The following is a 13769-nucleotide window of genomic DNA, read 5'->3' as shown; positions in this document are numbered from 1 at the left end:
ATAATAATAAACAAAAAATGTATTATAATTATTTAAAAATATCTAAATTTGCAAAATAATTGCGCTCAGAAAATAGATTGTACGGCATACGTTTACTTAAAATATTGAAAAAAAATGTCTATCGTGTATCTTGGTGCGTGAGATTTATCAGGCGATAATTCTGCAAGTTATTCGCCTGTAACATCGGAACTGTCGCCTCTAAATTCACAACATACGATTTAATATTTCGTGCCGCCTCGTATAATTCACGTTTATTCCTTCCAGCCGATCTTAGCGCAATAAGGAAAGCCGACAGTAACTGCACTGTTCTACTGTGGTATTTATAAAATTTGTACCGTGGTTACACCGCAGCTTCCATTTCTGGCGTTGATAATTGACCGCGAGAAAATGGCAAGATAACAAGAACTATGATGACGGATAGATTAAGTAAATGAACATATTCTCAGATCGTAATCAAGGTTCCGTTAAGTTTTCTCGAATCCAATCTCTCAAGAATCGAAAATTAGAATTTTCACGTTTTCCAGTATTTATCTGATATTGTCTGGTACCGTGGCATCAATTAAAAATCAAGTTACACGATAAACAATTAGCGTACCGACGCGTAAGATCGCACGATTAAATTAACGGTGTTGCATGGCGAGTGCGTAATTAAAAAAGTGACATGGGAATTTTATTATTTTCCGCCTGTTTTGTTTTCCTTCTAGATTGTATATTTGCAATTCTTGCAGTATTGTCTTATAATAAATGCTCATAATAATTACTAATATGGTTTTATATTTAAATAAAGTGTGTCGTGTGTGTGGAAAATAATATTTATAGCCGTGAATTCACATATTTAATCATGATGTTATTTTCACTTTGATGCTTACGCCTTTTGCTAACGGGAAAACAAGGATTGAGTTTCAATGACATGTACAAAAGAATAAGCGGGCAAAAAGCAGAGCATGTGAGATTGACAGATTGAAATACTGCGACCCTCGACACTGTCACGTGGTCCAGATTGATAACTCGAGCAAACTTATTAGCCGCTCCGACCTAAGCCTCGTAAGAAGATACATCCGCTGGCTGACTCATCAACTCGAGATACCTCGTTTACCCATAAGAAATGATCACTTTGATATCTAAGCTTCCATTAAAGCGTCACGATTATCTCTTTACTCACTTATTATTTGAATTTCCTCTATACATATACAGGGTGACCGCCTACTAAGTACATAGCATTATTCCTTACCAAAAACTGAGACGAAAAGTCCTGAGCCATTTTTTTTATAACGTTTAATAAAGGAGTCATTATTGAGTAAAGTTTTAACCAGGCGCACGTCAGTGAGCCGCGCGTCGTGAAGTGTGCACCGCCGCATACTACCAGGCGCGCGGCTTACCGACGTGCGCCCGGCTAAAGATCGGCGCTGGTTGGCCAGACTTTACTCAATAATAACTCCTTTATTAAGCGTTATAAAAACAATTAAATATACAGGGTGTCCCCAATTTAAATGTCAAAACTTTAGGAGCGTGTAGGGGACCGATAAACTAAGACAAACAGTCCTTTAGAGATTTGCTCGTTTTTGCTTCGTTTTGAAGAAAATCGTAAAAAATGAAACAAATAATTTTCACTAAAAAACTTAAAACAACACTAAAATTATTAGATTTATCAAAAAGTATTACAAAATAAAAATTGTAGAATATGGAATTAAGAAAAGAGAGTGAGTTAAAATCCTCCTAAGGTAAAATTAGATTAGAAACAAAGTTTCGCGTTGTCGCGTATTTATCTACAATCCTCTAATTTTACCTCAGGAGGATTTTAACTCGCTCTCTTTTCTTTATTCCATGTTCTACAATTTTTATTTTATAATACTTTTTGATAAATCTAATAATTTTAGTGTTGTTTTAAGTTTTTTGGTGAAAATTATTTGTTTCATTTTTTGCGTTTTTCTTCAAAACGAAGCAAAAACGAGCAAATCTTTAAAGGACTTTTTGTCTTAGTTTATCGGTCCCCTACACGCTCCTAAAGTTTTGACATTTAAATTGGGGACACCCTGTATATACAAAACGTCCCGAAATTTTGACGCATAAATATACGCGTAGCATCCTTTTTTGAGATTTGACATCAACTTTTCCTTAAGGAAAATTAAGATCATTATGTTTTCACAACTTTTTAAATTTGATTTCTTACCGCGTAGACTCTGAGCTTTAAATTAAAATTCTATTCCAAATCTATTTAAAAATTCTATTCAGAACAGAGAAGAGTATAATATTTTATTATATATTTTCGCTGAATTCACAAATATATAATCCTTTATTTTCAGTAATTTACTATAAATTTTATAAAAAATAATCTCTCTCTCTCCACTTTTTCACATCAGTTTTAAAATACTGTATGAATTATTTGAATATTTTTAAGCAAATCATATCTAATAATCAAAGAAATTATTCGACTAATTTAATATATAAGTATTTAAATGCTACAAGCTAACATTTAACAAATATTTAATAAATATAGGAAACGTTGAAATTTTTTTAATATTTGAGAATGTGCATAACATATAAAATTTTACTGAGAAAATATAGACGGTACCTCTGGATTTACACTATAGGAGTTACTTTACCAAAAGTTAACCCTAGCAATCGAGAATTAAATCTTGGAAAACAAATCTCCGCGAATACAATCGGGGGTAGTTGTGCAATTTACACCCCTCTCGAGTGGTCGAAATGACGCTTAACGCATTACTTTTATAGGGAAACGGGTGCACAGTAGATCGTAACAAACGACATGTGAGAGCGTTCTCGTTGGGGTAGTAAGTGGTTAGTGGAGTTTCGTAATTTGTTGAGCCTGCGTCACTCGTCGCTTCGGGTTTCATCCGTGAGATGCTGGAAAAAACAGGCAGACACCGCTTAAGCGACAAGAGATGAAAAATGGCAGATATCGATCAATTAAACTAAAAATTTTCTATCTTTATGTATTAATACAATTGTGTTTGTCTTTTTACGAATAAAAATATTATACAACTATTATACATAATTACACAGGTCGACAAAAAAAAATTTTTGTCAAATAATTCTAATCACAGTAAGCGTTTCTTATAGATTTTCGGCCACACAAAACAATGCCGCTGTCCAAATTGCTTCATTATGTCAGGTTTTAAAGTTATTTTGAATTTTAAGATGAGAAACCAATGATTTTTTATTTTAAAATTTAAAATAACTTTAAAACCTGATGTGATAGAGTAATTTGGACAGCGGCATTGTTTTGTGTGGCCGAAAATTTATAAGAAACATTTACTCTGATTAGAATCACTTGAAAAAAATTTTTTTTTATCGGTTTGTGTTATCGATTAAAAAAGAATTTTATTTCATAATGCAAGTTTATAAAAATAACGATAAAGAGAGATTGTGCGATTTAGCCACACAATTAATTTTTAAAAGTGTGATAAAAATTTGTCATTTAAATGTCACACGAAAGTATTATTTTAATATCATAAATGAATAATACGAATGAATAATGCGAATTAATTTAACATATAACGCGCTATTCTTAGTTATTAAAAGAATTATTTATAATCCATATGTATGTGTGTGTACGTGTATGTGATGGTTGGAAGAAATCGATAAATACCATTAAAGAATAAACGATATGGTATTTGAGATATCGTGCGATGAATCTATGCATATATAATAACGATGATGTAATGGAGAAAATCTGATATTTTTAAATTTTGTCTTGACCGTCTCTAATGGTTCTATTGATTAATTTTGGCAAATTTTAGCAAACTTCTGAATAAGATATCCTTTTCAAAATAATTTTTTAAGTAAATTAGTGTTAACAAACATACTCTGATCTGTATCCGCCTATGATAAATGTAATCGCGTGTTTTCCTCGTATTTATCATTAAAATTGACAAAATTAAAAAAGGGGGAATTTAAAATTATGCTTACGGATTCACAAAATATCAAACACAGACGCGAGAAGAGAGATAAATAAAGATCATTATTTGCAACAATATTTATATCGTTTATCTTAGACATTTCACAATTATCCATGTTGCGATATGACTAAATTTAACAACATTTAATTAAGAATTAATAATATGAAAGAGACGGTTCTCGTTGTAATTGTAAAGGAATTAATATCTCATTCAAGATCTTCCTCGCGAAAGAATTGTCGACGAAACTGAAAACTCCTCAAACCTGGTTAATGCGCTTTTTCCGGTGTCGAGGGGTTGACGTGCGAGTGACAGATCGCAGCCCGCGGGTTTGTTAGCCACTGTGAGAGAATCGACGTCGCATTCTTCTCGGGAAATCGGACCGAGATGATTTCCGCAATTTCGCGGCCATGGCCGAGAGAGGATTGGGATATTTGGTCGAGCCGGAATTATTTGAACGCGTCGTCTTCTAAAACGCGAGGATATGAAGGTTCATATAAGATCATCCTTGCTTCGGTGGTCCCACAAACTCTCGTGGATCCGCTTATCGATGTTGGGAATTAAGCGCGCGTGCGTTATCTGTAAACATCTACTAGTACACACGATTTTTAGTTCTTCTACCCCTGTACGTGTGATATATAATATATCAAAATGTCGATCTGTATCGGGCTAAAAGGCACGCCTTTTACGGATTGCTTTATTTTATTCGTTTCTTTATTTCTTCATTTTCAATTTGTTACATCACGATTGATTTGAATAACGTGTAAAATTATAGCCACGTTCATCAATGCGGCAAAAACTCGCATCTATCAGTGTTTGCGCTGTAAAAGCTGCGCTTGAAAAATTTATGGTGAAAAAAATTGTTTTCTTTTTGCTATAATTTGCTTCACTTTTAACGAATTAGTAATAAAATATGACAATTCTTCGTCATTTCCAATTGTTATGTAATTATTTATTGATACATTATTTAACTGATCGTCAAACTCGGTCTCTTTCGGGTGGAAGGACTTGTTCCTGCGGTGAGAAGCTGTTAAAATGCAAAGGCGAGGTTAAATGACTAGGCCATCCCCTTCTGTCCTTCCATCCTGGACGCAGAGTCGACGAGCGTGTGTGACCCTCCTTAGTATTCTGCACGATGCCGCTCTTCTTTTTCGCGCGACGATGCCACCCTTTTTCCTCCCCCTCTCTCTGCTGCCACCCCTTTATTCCACTCCATGTAACATGTTCTTCGCATTAATATAGCATGGCTTAAGACAAAGAACGATCGGCCAACATCTCACTCCCCTTTCCTTCGTCCTTCTCTCTTCCGTTCGCTATCACCTCTTCTCTTCTTCTTATCGACTTCGTTCTTCCTGTGTCATATCGCTTTTCTCTTTTACACGTCCTGGAGGACGCGAAAGACTGGACATATATATTCGTTAAGTCGAAGCCTCGGAGAAGTCCCTCAAATTGGAGGGATTTCTTCGTTCCGACCTGCCTCGTACGTGCTGGATCTTGACCTTTGAGCACTTTTTTTCTTCTTAGGACGCAGCCTTCGACGCTACTAAATCACACAAAGCTGTTCTATACAGACACTGTAATTTTAACAGTCAGTTTAATAAAGTCAGTTGATGGATAGATCTTTGATATTAGTCACATTAATAATAATTAGTGCATTATGTTGCATCATTATATTGCAAACAGCGTCATATATATACGCATAGTATGTTAGTGAGATATTAATAACTATTATTTAATAATTATATCTCTCAGATAAAATATTCTTATGTAGAACTGGGGCATTATTGAAAAATCTCTCTATGTATAATCTATTTACTAAAAATATTCTTGCATTATAAAAAGTACAATTTCCTCTTGAGACTTACTTAATATATTAAAAATAACTGCTATAAGAATAAAATAAAATGTAGAATCAAATTATATATGCATATCATACTTTTACTCTGTATTTCATTATAATTATATTGTATGATATTCTAACTAAAATAAAAAAAAAATGATAGCGTTTATAATAAATGAATATATTTGATATATATGTATATCGGAAAAAAAAAGAAAATAGGAAATCCTTATGCTTGTAATAAATTTTTAAATTATTATTCTGCATTGGTTCGTCTTTAATTTTTATGTGCTAAAAATTTACAAACTTTTATAGGTCGCTGATTATCTGCTGTACGCTTTGACCTATAGATTGCAAGTATTTTGATCGCAAAACATTATCAGTATTAATACAAAACATAAAATATGTAATGCGATGCTCTCACTCTTTCGGACAACAGCAGTTACATAATTACATAATTAATAAAATAATAAAAATAATATACTGCGGAAAAACATCAAGTTTCATCAATCTGCAATTATATAAATTAAAAAGAAAAAATCTGAGGCTATTTATATTTTCAAAATTTGAGTCATCTATTATTATATAAATCTGACTTGTATAAAATTTTTTTTTGTAACAGGCCGCGATACTTATCTTGTGTTTCTTATTTGCTCTTCTATTCTTTTGGAGTTATTTTTCTTTATTATTCAATATTATACCGATTAGTATACGATTTCTTCTTAGAGAAACCTTAGTCGAAACCTATTCAGTTTCTCTCTTAATATATTTGATTTGCATCAACCTTTTCGTTTGATACCATTAAAAAAGTCGTAAGTATCTCATTCTTTAAATATACCTCTTCTGTTATCGGTATGATTATGTAAAAAAGTGTTTTGACTGCGGCCAGTTGAAAGCACTGTGTAAGAGATATACATCTGTTATCTCACGCGCACGTCAGCATGTGAACAAACGAAGATAGCCTACATACGATGATTCGATAACACATACGGGTAATATAGAATTGTATCAATGAGAAGAAAAACAATAATGGTGAAAATATTGTCAAATTCGTACGCGGTATCGATTCTTATCATTGTACCACATTATGCAACTGTGTGCGATATTTCGGTGATAGAAATTGGACAAGAAATGTTATCACGTATATGTCAAGGGATATACAGAGTGGGCCCAAACGTTCCGGCCAGACTTTCAGATTTTATAAGAAATTTAATTCTGAACAAAAAGTTTCCTATAAACATAGATCGAAAAATGCTTTCTTAAAAAGTTAACGCCCAAAAATCTCTGAAATCACGGTTATTTTATACATTTTTATAAATATTAAGGAAAATATGCAAAATATGCGTTTTTTAACAAAAAGTACTGAAACACAAGTTGTAGAGAATTAAATTATCTTTCAAATGAGATCAAAATGATATAAAATAGAACTAAGAAATTGAGTTAGACAAAACGTGCCACCTGGATGAGTATGCGTAATATTTTATACCTTATACATTCAATTTTACTAATTCTGAGCAGAAACCTTACAATTTATACATATATATATATATATATATATATATATGCTATTTTATATATCTATCATTTAGTATTATGTAACTATACGATTGAATTGCCTTTTCGGAAATTCAAATATTTTTCAGATTCATATATCATTACCACTACATTTTTCTTTTGTCTTATGCATTACCTTGTATAGTCATCGACGTGCCGCATATTCCAGGGCGAGCTCCGGTTCGAAGTGACCGCATATGGCAATGAAAGTTTTTGGGTAATTACGAAATACAATTCGTCGAATCATTCTGATCTCTCATGCACCATTCATCAAGGTAAAACGCGTTGAGAGAAGAAAAAAGATGAATATTAGAATGTTAATTGTGCATCTTATGTCTCTGGCAACTTTGCCATCGTAAAGCCCTCCGAAGTTCTTCGGACCTGCTCGACGCAGGACGAATTTCCTAGGGCTACTTAACCTGCGCCAACACGTATTTCCCATGCATTTTAAGGATTTCGGACTATAGGGGCGATGTTTTGTCGAAGTATGAGCACGTAGTTGCCGTGAAAGGATCATAGAGTGGACTTAGCTGCAGAATCCCGTGTAAAACTTGCTCGGAATAACAAAGTTCCGCGTCTCGGGGGCACCGATGCTGCGCGCTTTTCTCGTGGTCAGATTCTTTATTTTTCCCGAAGAGCTCTCTATTATGACGTTCGACCTCGTCGGCCGATTTATACTCTCGTTATTGGCAGACTCTCGTTTAACGCTTTACGGCCGCAAAAACCTCGCACATCTATTAGCTTTAATATTGAAATTTACAATAGTGAAACACATTAAAATATGAGAGGATATATTTACAGACATTTTCGCAACATTAGATATTTGCTGGATAATATGTAATTATTTAAAAAAAAAATTAACTCTCTAATTATTTAAAATAATACAATAATCAGTGATATCTGTGATATTTTATTAAATATATATTGCACTTCTTTCATTATGTATATTGAGATAACTTTGCGAATACTGATTGTATATTTATTTTACTATATTTTATTATATATTTATTTCGATAATTAGTGAATTGATTAAAATATCCATGGCGAGGATACTCAATAATTTCGTCCATTTGTAAAATCTATATGCTCGCTATTAGCCGATAATGATATGGTGCGCGCAATGCTGTAATTGTTTAAAGGGCAATTTAAATGCGGACCGAATCTCGTTAAATTGCCTGTAATAAAACTGTATGTGCGAACAATGTACCGGCTGTTTTCTGGCAGGATGTGCCGCGCATCATGGTCGTTATCGCGATCTAAAATGGTCTCTCGCAGTGCGTTTTATCTGCGACCCGCTAAGTCCGGACTTCCGCAATTTCGAAACAACGGGCACGATGGGCGTTGTCGCGTTTTTCTCGAATCGCACACTGCTTACGATTGTTAATGCTTGAGAGATGAATATTTTAAGATCACTTTAAACAATGAGATAAAAGAGTGCACGATGGGCGTTGTCGCGTTTTTCTCGAATCGCACACTGCTTACGATTGTTAATGCTTGAGAGATGAATATTTTAAGATCACTTATTTAAACAATGAGATAAAAGAGCAATTAATCTGAAATTAGGATAATAATATTGTATATACCTATATATATCTTTTATACACAGCTTCTATATTATATCTAGACTGTTAGAACAGCGATGTGACAGGCAGCCATTTACAATTGGGCAAAATATTACCAGGCTATTAATCCATACTTATTTTTGGAGGGAAAGCTTCACCTGTCACATCGCTATTAGCAGTCATATATAGAAATCTGTGTTTTTATTTTGATATTATCTTTCTTTTAACGAGATGTGTTTCTAATCGAAAAGAGAAGATTGTTTCGCGTTGCAGCGAATGTTTAGATTGACTCAGACGCGGATTAATAAACATACCATCGTGTCGTTAGCCTCGTTAAAACCGAGTTTAAAGTTATGTAACGCGTACGCGCCGTTTCGCACTCACATTTAGACGGCACGTGCATGCACGAGAGAGTACGGTTTTCTTGTAAGTGCATGCGAGTGTGTTGGATGTTGCATGCGAATCTTTAAATGATGCCCGACGCGGCGTGTAAATGCACCACAGTAATAATACATCTCGTCTGACGCGATTTAAACTTCATTACCGGTGCACGAACTCAGTCTCGTGAAAAAGACACGCCAGTTCCGCTCACGTGTCACAGCGTCACACGCTTTGTACACACGTGCATAGACGCCGCATTAAAAAACGAAACACCTGTCTCGTTCCCCCGCGAAAATCGTTCTATTAAAAGTAGCCAACAGTTATGTAAATTAAGAACTTATTTTAATATATCTCGATTTATTAACATCAATTTTCATTAAATTAATTAAATTTTATATATTTATAAGAAGGAAAAGAGACGTGTAGAGAGAAATTAAAAATATTAGACGTTAATTTTAATTTCAAATTTTGTTATAAATTTAATTTTGGAGAATAACTTTTCCTTTATTTTATTCGATTAAACTATACTTTGCTATAATCGTGAAAACGAATTTACTCACGTTATCCCGTTAATTGATCATTAATAAATGCACTTATATTTTTTATTTGTATAAGAAACGTCATACGCCTATGTAGGGTCTTTCTGGGCGGCATATTCAGTGTATTATTCATACTTACATTATAACGGAGACGCGCTTGCATAATCGGACGAACCGTACGTAACCTCCTGGACTCGTCAGATATTCACCCATAACGATACGTTATTTCGGTTGGCTTTTCTGGCTTATACCTCGCTATATGGTATGCTCAGTTCTCTATTTTCATCCCGTACGGGCAACGTCATTGACCCGCACTCGAATCCTGGGCAGTTTGCCGGTCGCGCGATTCTTACGGAATCACGACGCGCCGGCAGAATGGCTCGACGATCCTGAATTTATATCGTGTGTTTAGGTGAGAATTGGTTCTTTATGAGGGACACGTGAGGATACTTGGCGATATACACGCTCGAGGATCTCTTACACGTACGTGCCACTGCTGTTCGCGCGCGTGCGGGCACATATGGTTATCCGGCTTTCGGCGGGGCGTCCAACGAGATAGTGACTTATGAATTTGTCATAAAGCGAAAAAAATTGTAACAAATGCAGGGGATGTTCTCGAAACTATTTCAAACGCGAAAAAATCAGATTTCGAATTTAATGTTTTATAAAAAAAAGCTTATGAGGGTGCTTGTTCTCTGCAACGACGAAACGATTGAATAGATTAATTGGGACATTATATTTGCATATTATAATCGTTATCGAGATAAGAATAATCTTACCGATTTCTTTCAAAGATTCAAGATCTACAATTTTTATTGGTTTTTTTCAGGATGATGACCTGATTTTCGATCCGGAGGGTAAACAACCCGCGGTTCAAGCGCCAATGATCGAAACGCATCAGGACGAAACCCTTCTTCATAGGATAAAGAGAGGATTCTTCGATTTATTTTCCGCACCATCGACAACAACGCAAGCGTCGCCAGGTATTAATTTTTTCTTAATAAAATGTAATTAGAAGAAACTAAATCCGCACCGTTATATTATTTTGTAAATTTTCTATCATATTAAAATATATTGTTGAAAATATTTACATTAGTCTAATTTTTCGATTGTTCAATTCCATTCCAAAAAGAAGATCAAGATCAAGATCAAACATTTGACAACTCGGTCATCTTAAACGGCCATCTCGGTGGAAATGAAGGAAATCATACTCTCGATCAACCTGAAACACCAAGTGCCGAAACGAGTATTGGTATCGAAAGGTTGACCCTTGAAAAGGACGAGGACAACGACGAAGAAGACGACGAAGTATGAAAAATTCTTTTAAAAATATTTTACTTTTTATTATCTCATCTGTTTATCGTGTTTAATTAGATTGTGTGATATTTTTTATCTAGAAAATGCTACTATAACATGATAATAATATTATACGTTATAACAAGATTTATATATATAAACGTTTGTGCTTTTAGATTTTCTTCAAATGATTCACATTTATTTATCTCCATGAAAATATTATTTATATGAAAATATTATTCTTTTTATAGCATGATAATGAGATAAGCAACGTCGCGGAAAGTCAAAGAATACCGATAACATATGGGAATTCCGATGACGAAGATTTGGCCGGTTCAGGAGAGCTCGAAGGCAGCGCGAACGAAGAGAGAGAAGAATTGGGCCATCATCCAAACATAATAAACCAACATCACAATGTTGACGGAAAAGCACGTAAGTTTCTAATTTTGTATAGATCCAAAAAACTAAAAAACTAAAAGAGAATTGTTGTAACAGTTTATTTATTGCACACATAACATTTTATTAATATAGAAATCAAAAACTTTCCAAAAGAAATTATTTCGATATTCTCATAATATCGAAGCAAGAAATTGGCAGCTTTATCTTAAAATGTACCACTTACGCAATATAAAATAGATCGATCGAATCAAAGAATATTTATACATATTAATACTAATTGCATTATTTAATACAGAGCTGATTATTTAACACTGATTATTTAACGCTGATTATTTATTCAGATCAATTCTCGAAAAATTTATTATGTTCTCGAAATAAGTATACGTCCTTTTATATCAATTCTAGAATGTACATAAACGCAAAAACGAACTGAAAAAAACAAAAGCAATATTTTAATAGCATCACAGAGCATTCTTTATAATAAAAAAAAGCGTCATTGCGTATGCGTTTGTGTATGATTCATTTTTAAGGGATCGATTACTCATTACTAATTTTCTCTTTGATAGGATTTTACCGGATAACATTGACAGTCGGCGAGCCGTACAGACGAGAGTACTCTGACAGGAACAGTCCTGAATATCGAGAATTGAGTGGCAATCTCACGCATGCCCTCGAGAACTTGTACAATCGTTACATTCCGGGATACCATCATTTCGCCAGCGTCGTCAAGATATCGTGAGTATAATTATCTACTATTAATTTCGCCTTCGTATAATATTACTAAAATATCATATCTTTCTATTTTACTAAATAATTAAATTATGCTTGTAGACCAACTTCTGACGCATTTACGTCACAAGTTACCTTAGACATTGGTTCGACGTTCACGGACGAGCTTGAGGTGCGTGCCATCCTAGATCAACAGTTGCAGTATCATTCTTTAGACGGTATCCAAGTAGGTCCGGAGGGATTCACGTTCAGGATATTCCAAGGTATTTCCACATATGACTACCGCCTGACGACTCTGGAAATGATCGATTTCACGTTAAAGCTTTCGAGACTCAACTTCGTAATTTGTTTCAACTTTGCGCGATGCCGTGAGCTCTTGCGAAAAGTCTGAATACAATAAATGCGAAGATCTGGTGAATATCAAATGATCGACTTCTCAACGGTCGGAATTGATTAATGGCTATGCACAAAATATTATTTGCACGAAACAATCGCGAAGATAATATATCTAACATCGAAAGCTAAAATCGATCATTCCGGTTTAAAATGTTAAAACATTGATATGAGTAGATGCATGAAGAACGATATCTTTGTCTCAAATCGCTTGCAAGATTCATCTACAAGTTTTACAATATTTAATTACTTAATTAGATTTATCTTTTATTCAGTTTTTATTAAATTTACTATTATTATTTTCTTTTTATTTTAACTTCAAAATTTTTCTCGATTAATTTTCTTTTGTTCTCATTAAATATTCTTGTTTTAAATCTCCTTTAAAATAAACACGTTGGCGCCACGAACCACTTATTCTGCCTACTCCACGAATGCACACAAATACGACACACGACATCCGGATACAGCCAGGGAGAAGAGCGACCAGCCGGAATGCGATCAAACGGCCGAATTAAGATGTAGAAGCGGCGAATGTGTGCCGTTAGAATCGCGCTGCGACGGCATATTACAATGCAATGACGGTTCCGATGAGGATAATTGCCCGACAGATTCGCTAAATAGAACGAGCGAGGGTAAGTACGCAGGACTTGAATCCGCACTATGTAATCATCTTCTCGCGAGGAAAACGAAACTTTACAATAATACTTCTCAAACTCGCGGCTTGTTCATAGCGCTTATATGTAAAATACGCATTTTTATTCTCTTCTCTTAATGAAAGTCAGGATGTGTGGCCTATGTACAGATATACGGTACGTTATTACATAGCTGTAAACATAGCTTCATAGTAGATTTACTTTGCATGATTCATTTATAATTCTCTTAATTTATAATCAAGTACAAAATATCATTATATAGAATAATTTTGGAGACCAACAGATAGAGAGTGTTTTATATAAACTTTAAATTATTTATTGTATGTATGTTAAATGCGTGTTTTTCAACTCTGTTTAATTAACAAAGCACACACGGTATTTTACATTTAAGTAAGTTTTTGGAATATAATTAATATATATATATTTACAAAATTATAATATATAATTTAGAAGAATAAAAAAAATCAACACAAATATAATTAATGTAAAACGTAATATAATTATTA

The 13769-nt window shown here is 33.9% G+C and overlaps 1 protein-coding gene across 1 annotated transcript in view; it reads left to right on the top strand.

Moving 5' to 3' along the window:
- Window positions 1-13769, top strand: part of LOC115242726 (basement membrane-specific heparan sulfate proteoglycan core protein-like) — a 154754-nt gene that overhangs the window by 39746 nt on the left and 101239 nt on the right. Inside the window, 6 exon segments of the mRNA XM_029819240.1 lie at window positions 10623-10776; window positions 10926-11101; window positions 11341-11521; window positions 12055-12223; window positions 12320-12480; window positions 13078-13242. Coding sequence (XP_029675100.1) covers window positions 10623-10776; window positions 10926-11101; window positions 11341-11521; window positions 12055-12223; window positions 12320-12480; window positions 13078-13242 — 1006 coding nt within the window.

This window comes from Formica exsecta, unplaced genomic scaffold, assembly GCF_003651465.1.
Source record: "Formica exsecta isolate Colony F162 unplaced genomic scaffold, ASM365146v1 scaffold62, whole genome shotgun sequence".
In the NCBI taxonomy this organism is placed as follows: Eukaryota; Metazoa; Arthropoda; class Insecta; order Hymenoptera; family Formicidae; genus Formica; species Formica exsecta.
This window is presented reverse-complemented; position numbering and strand designations above follow the sequence as displayed.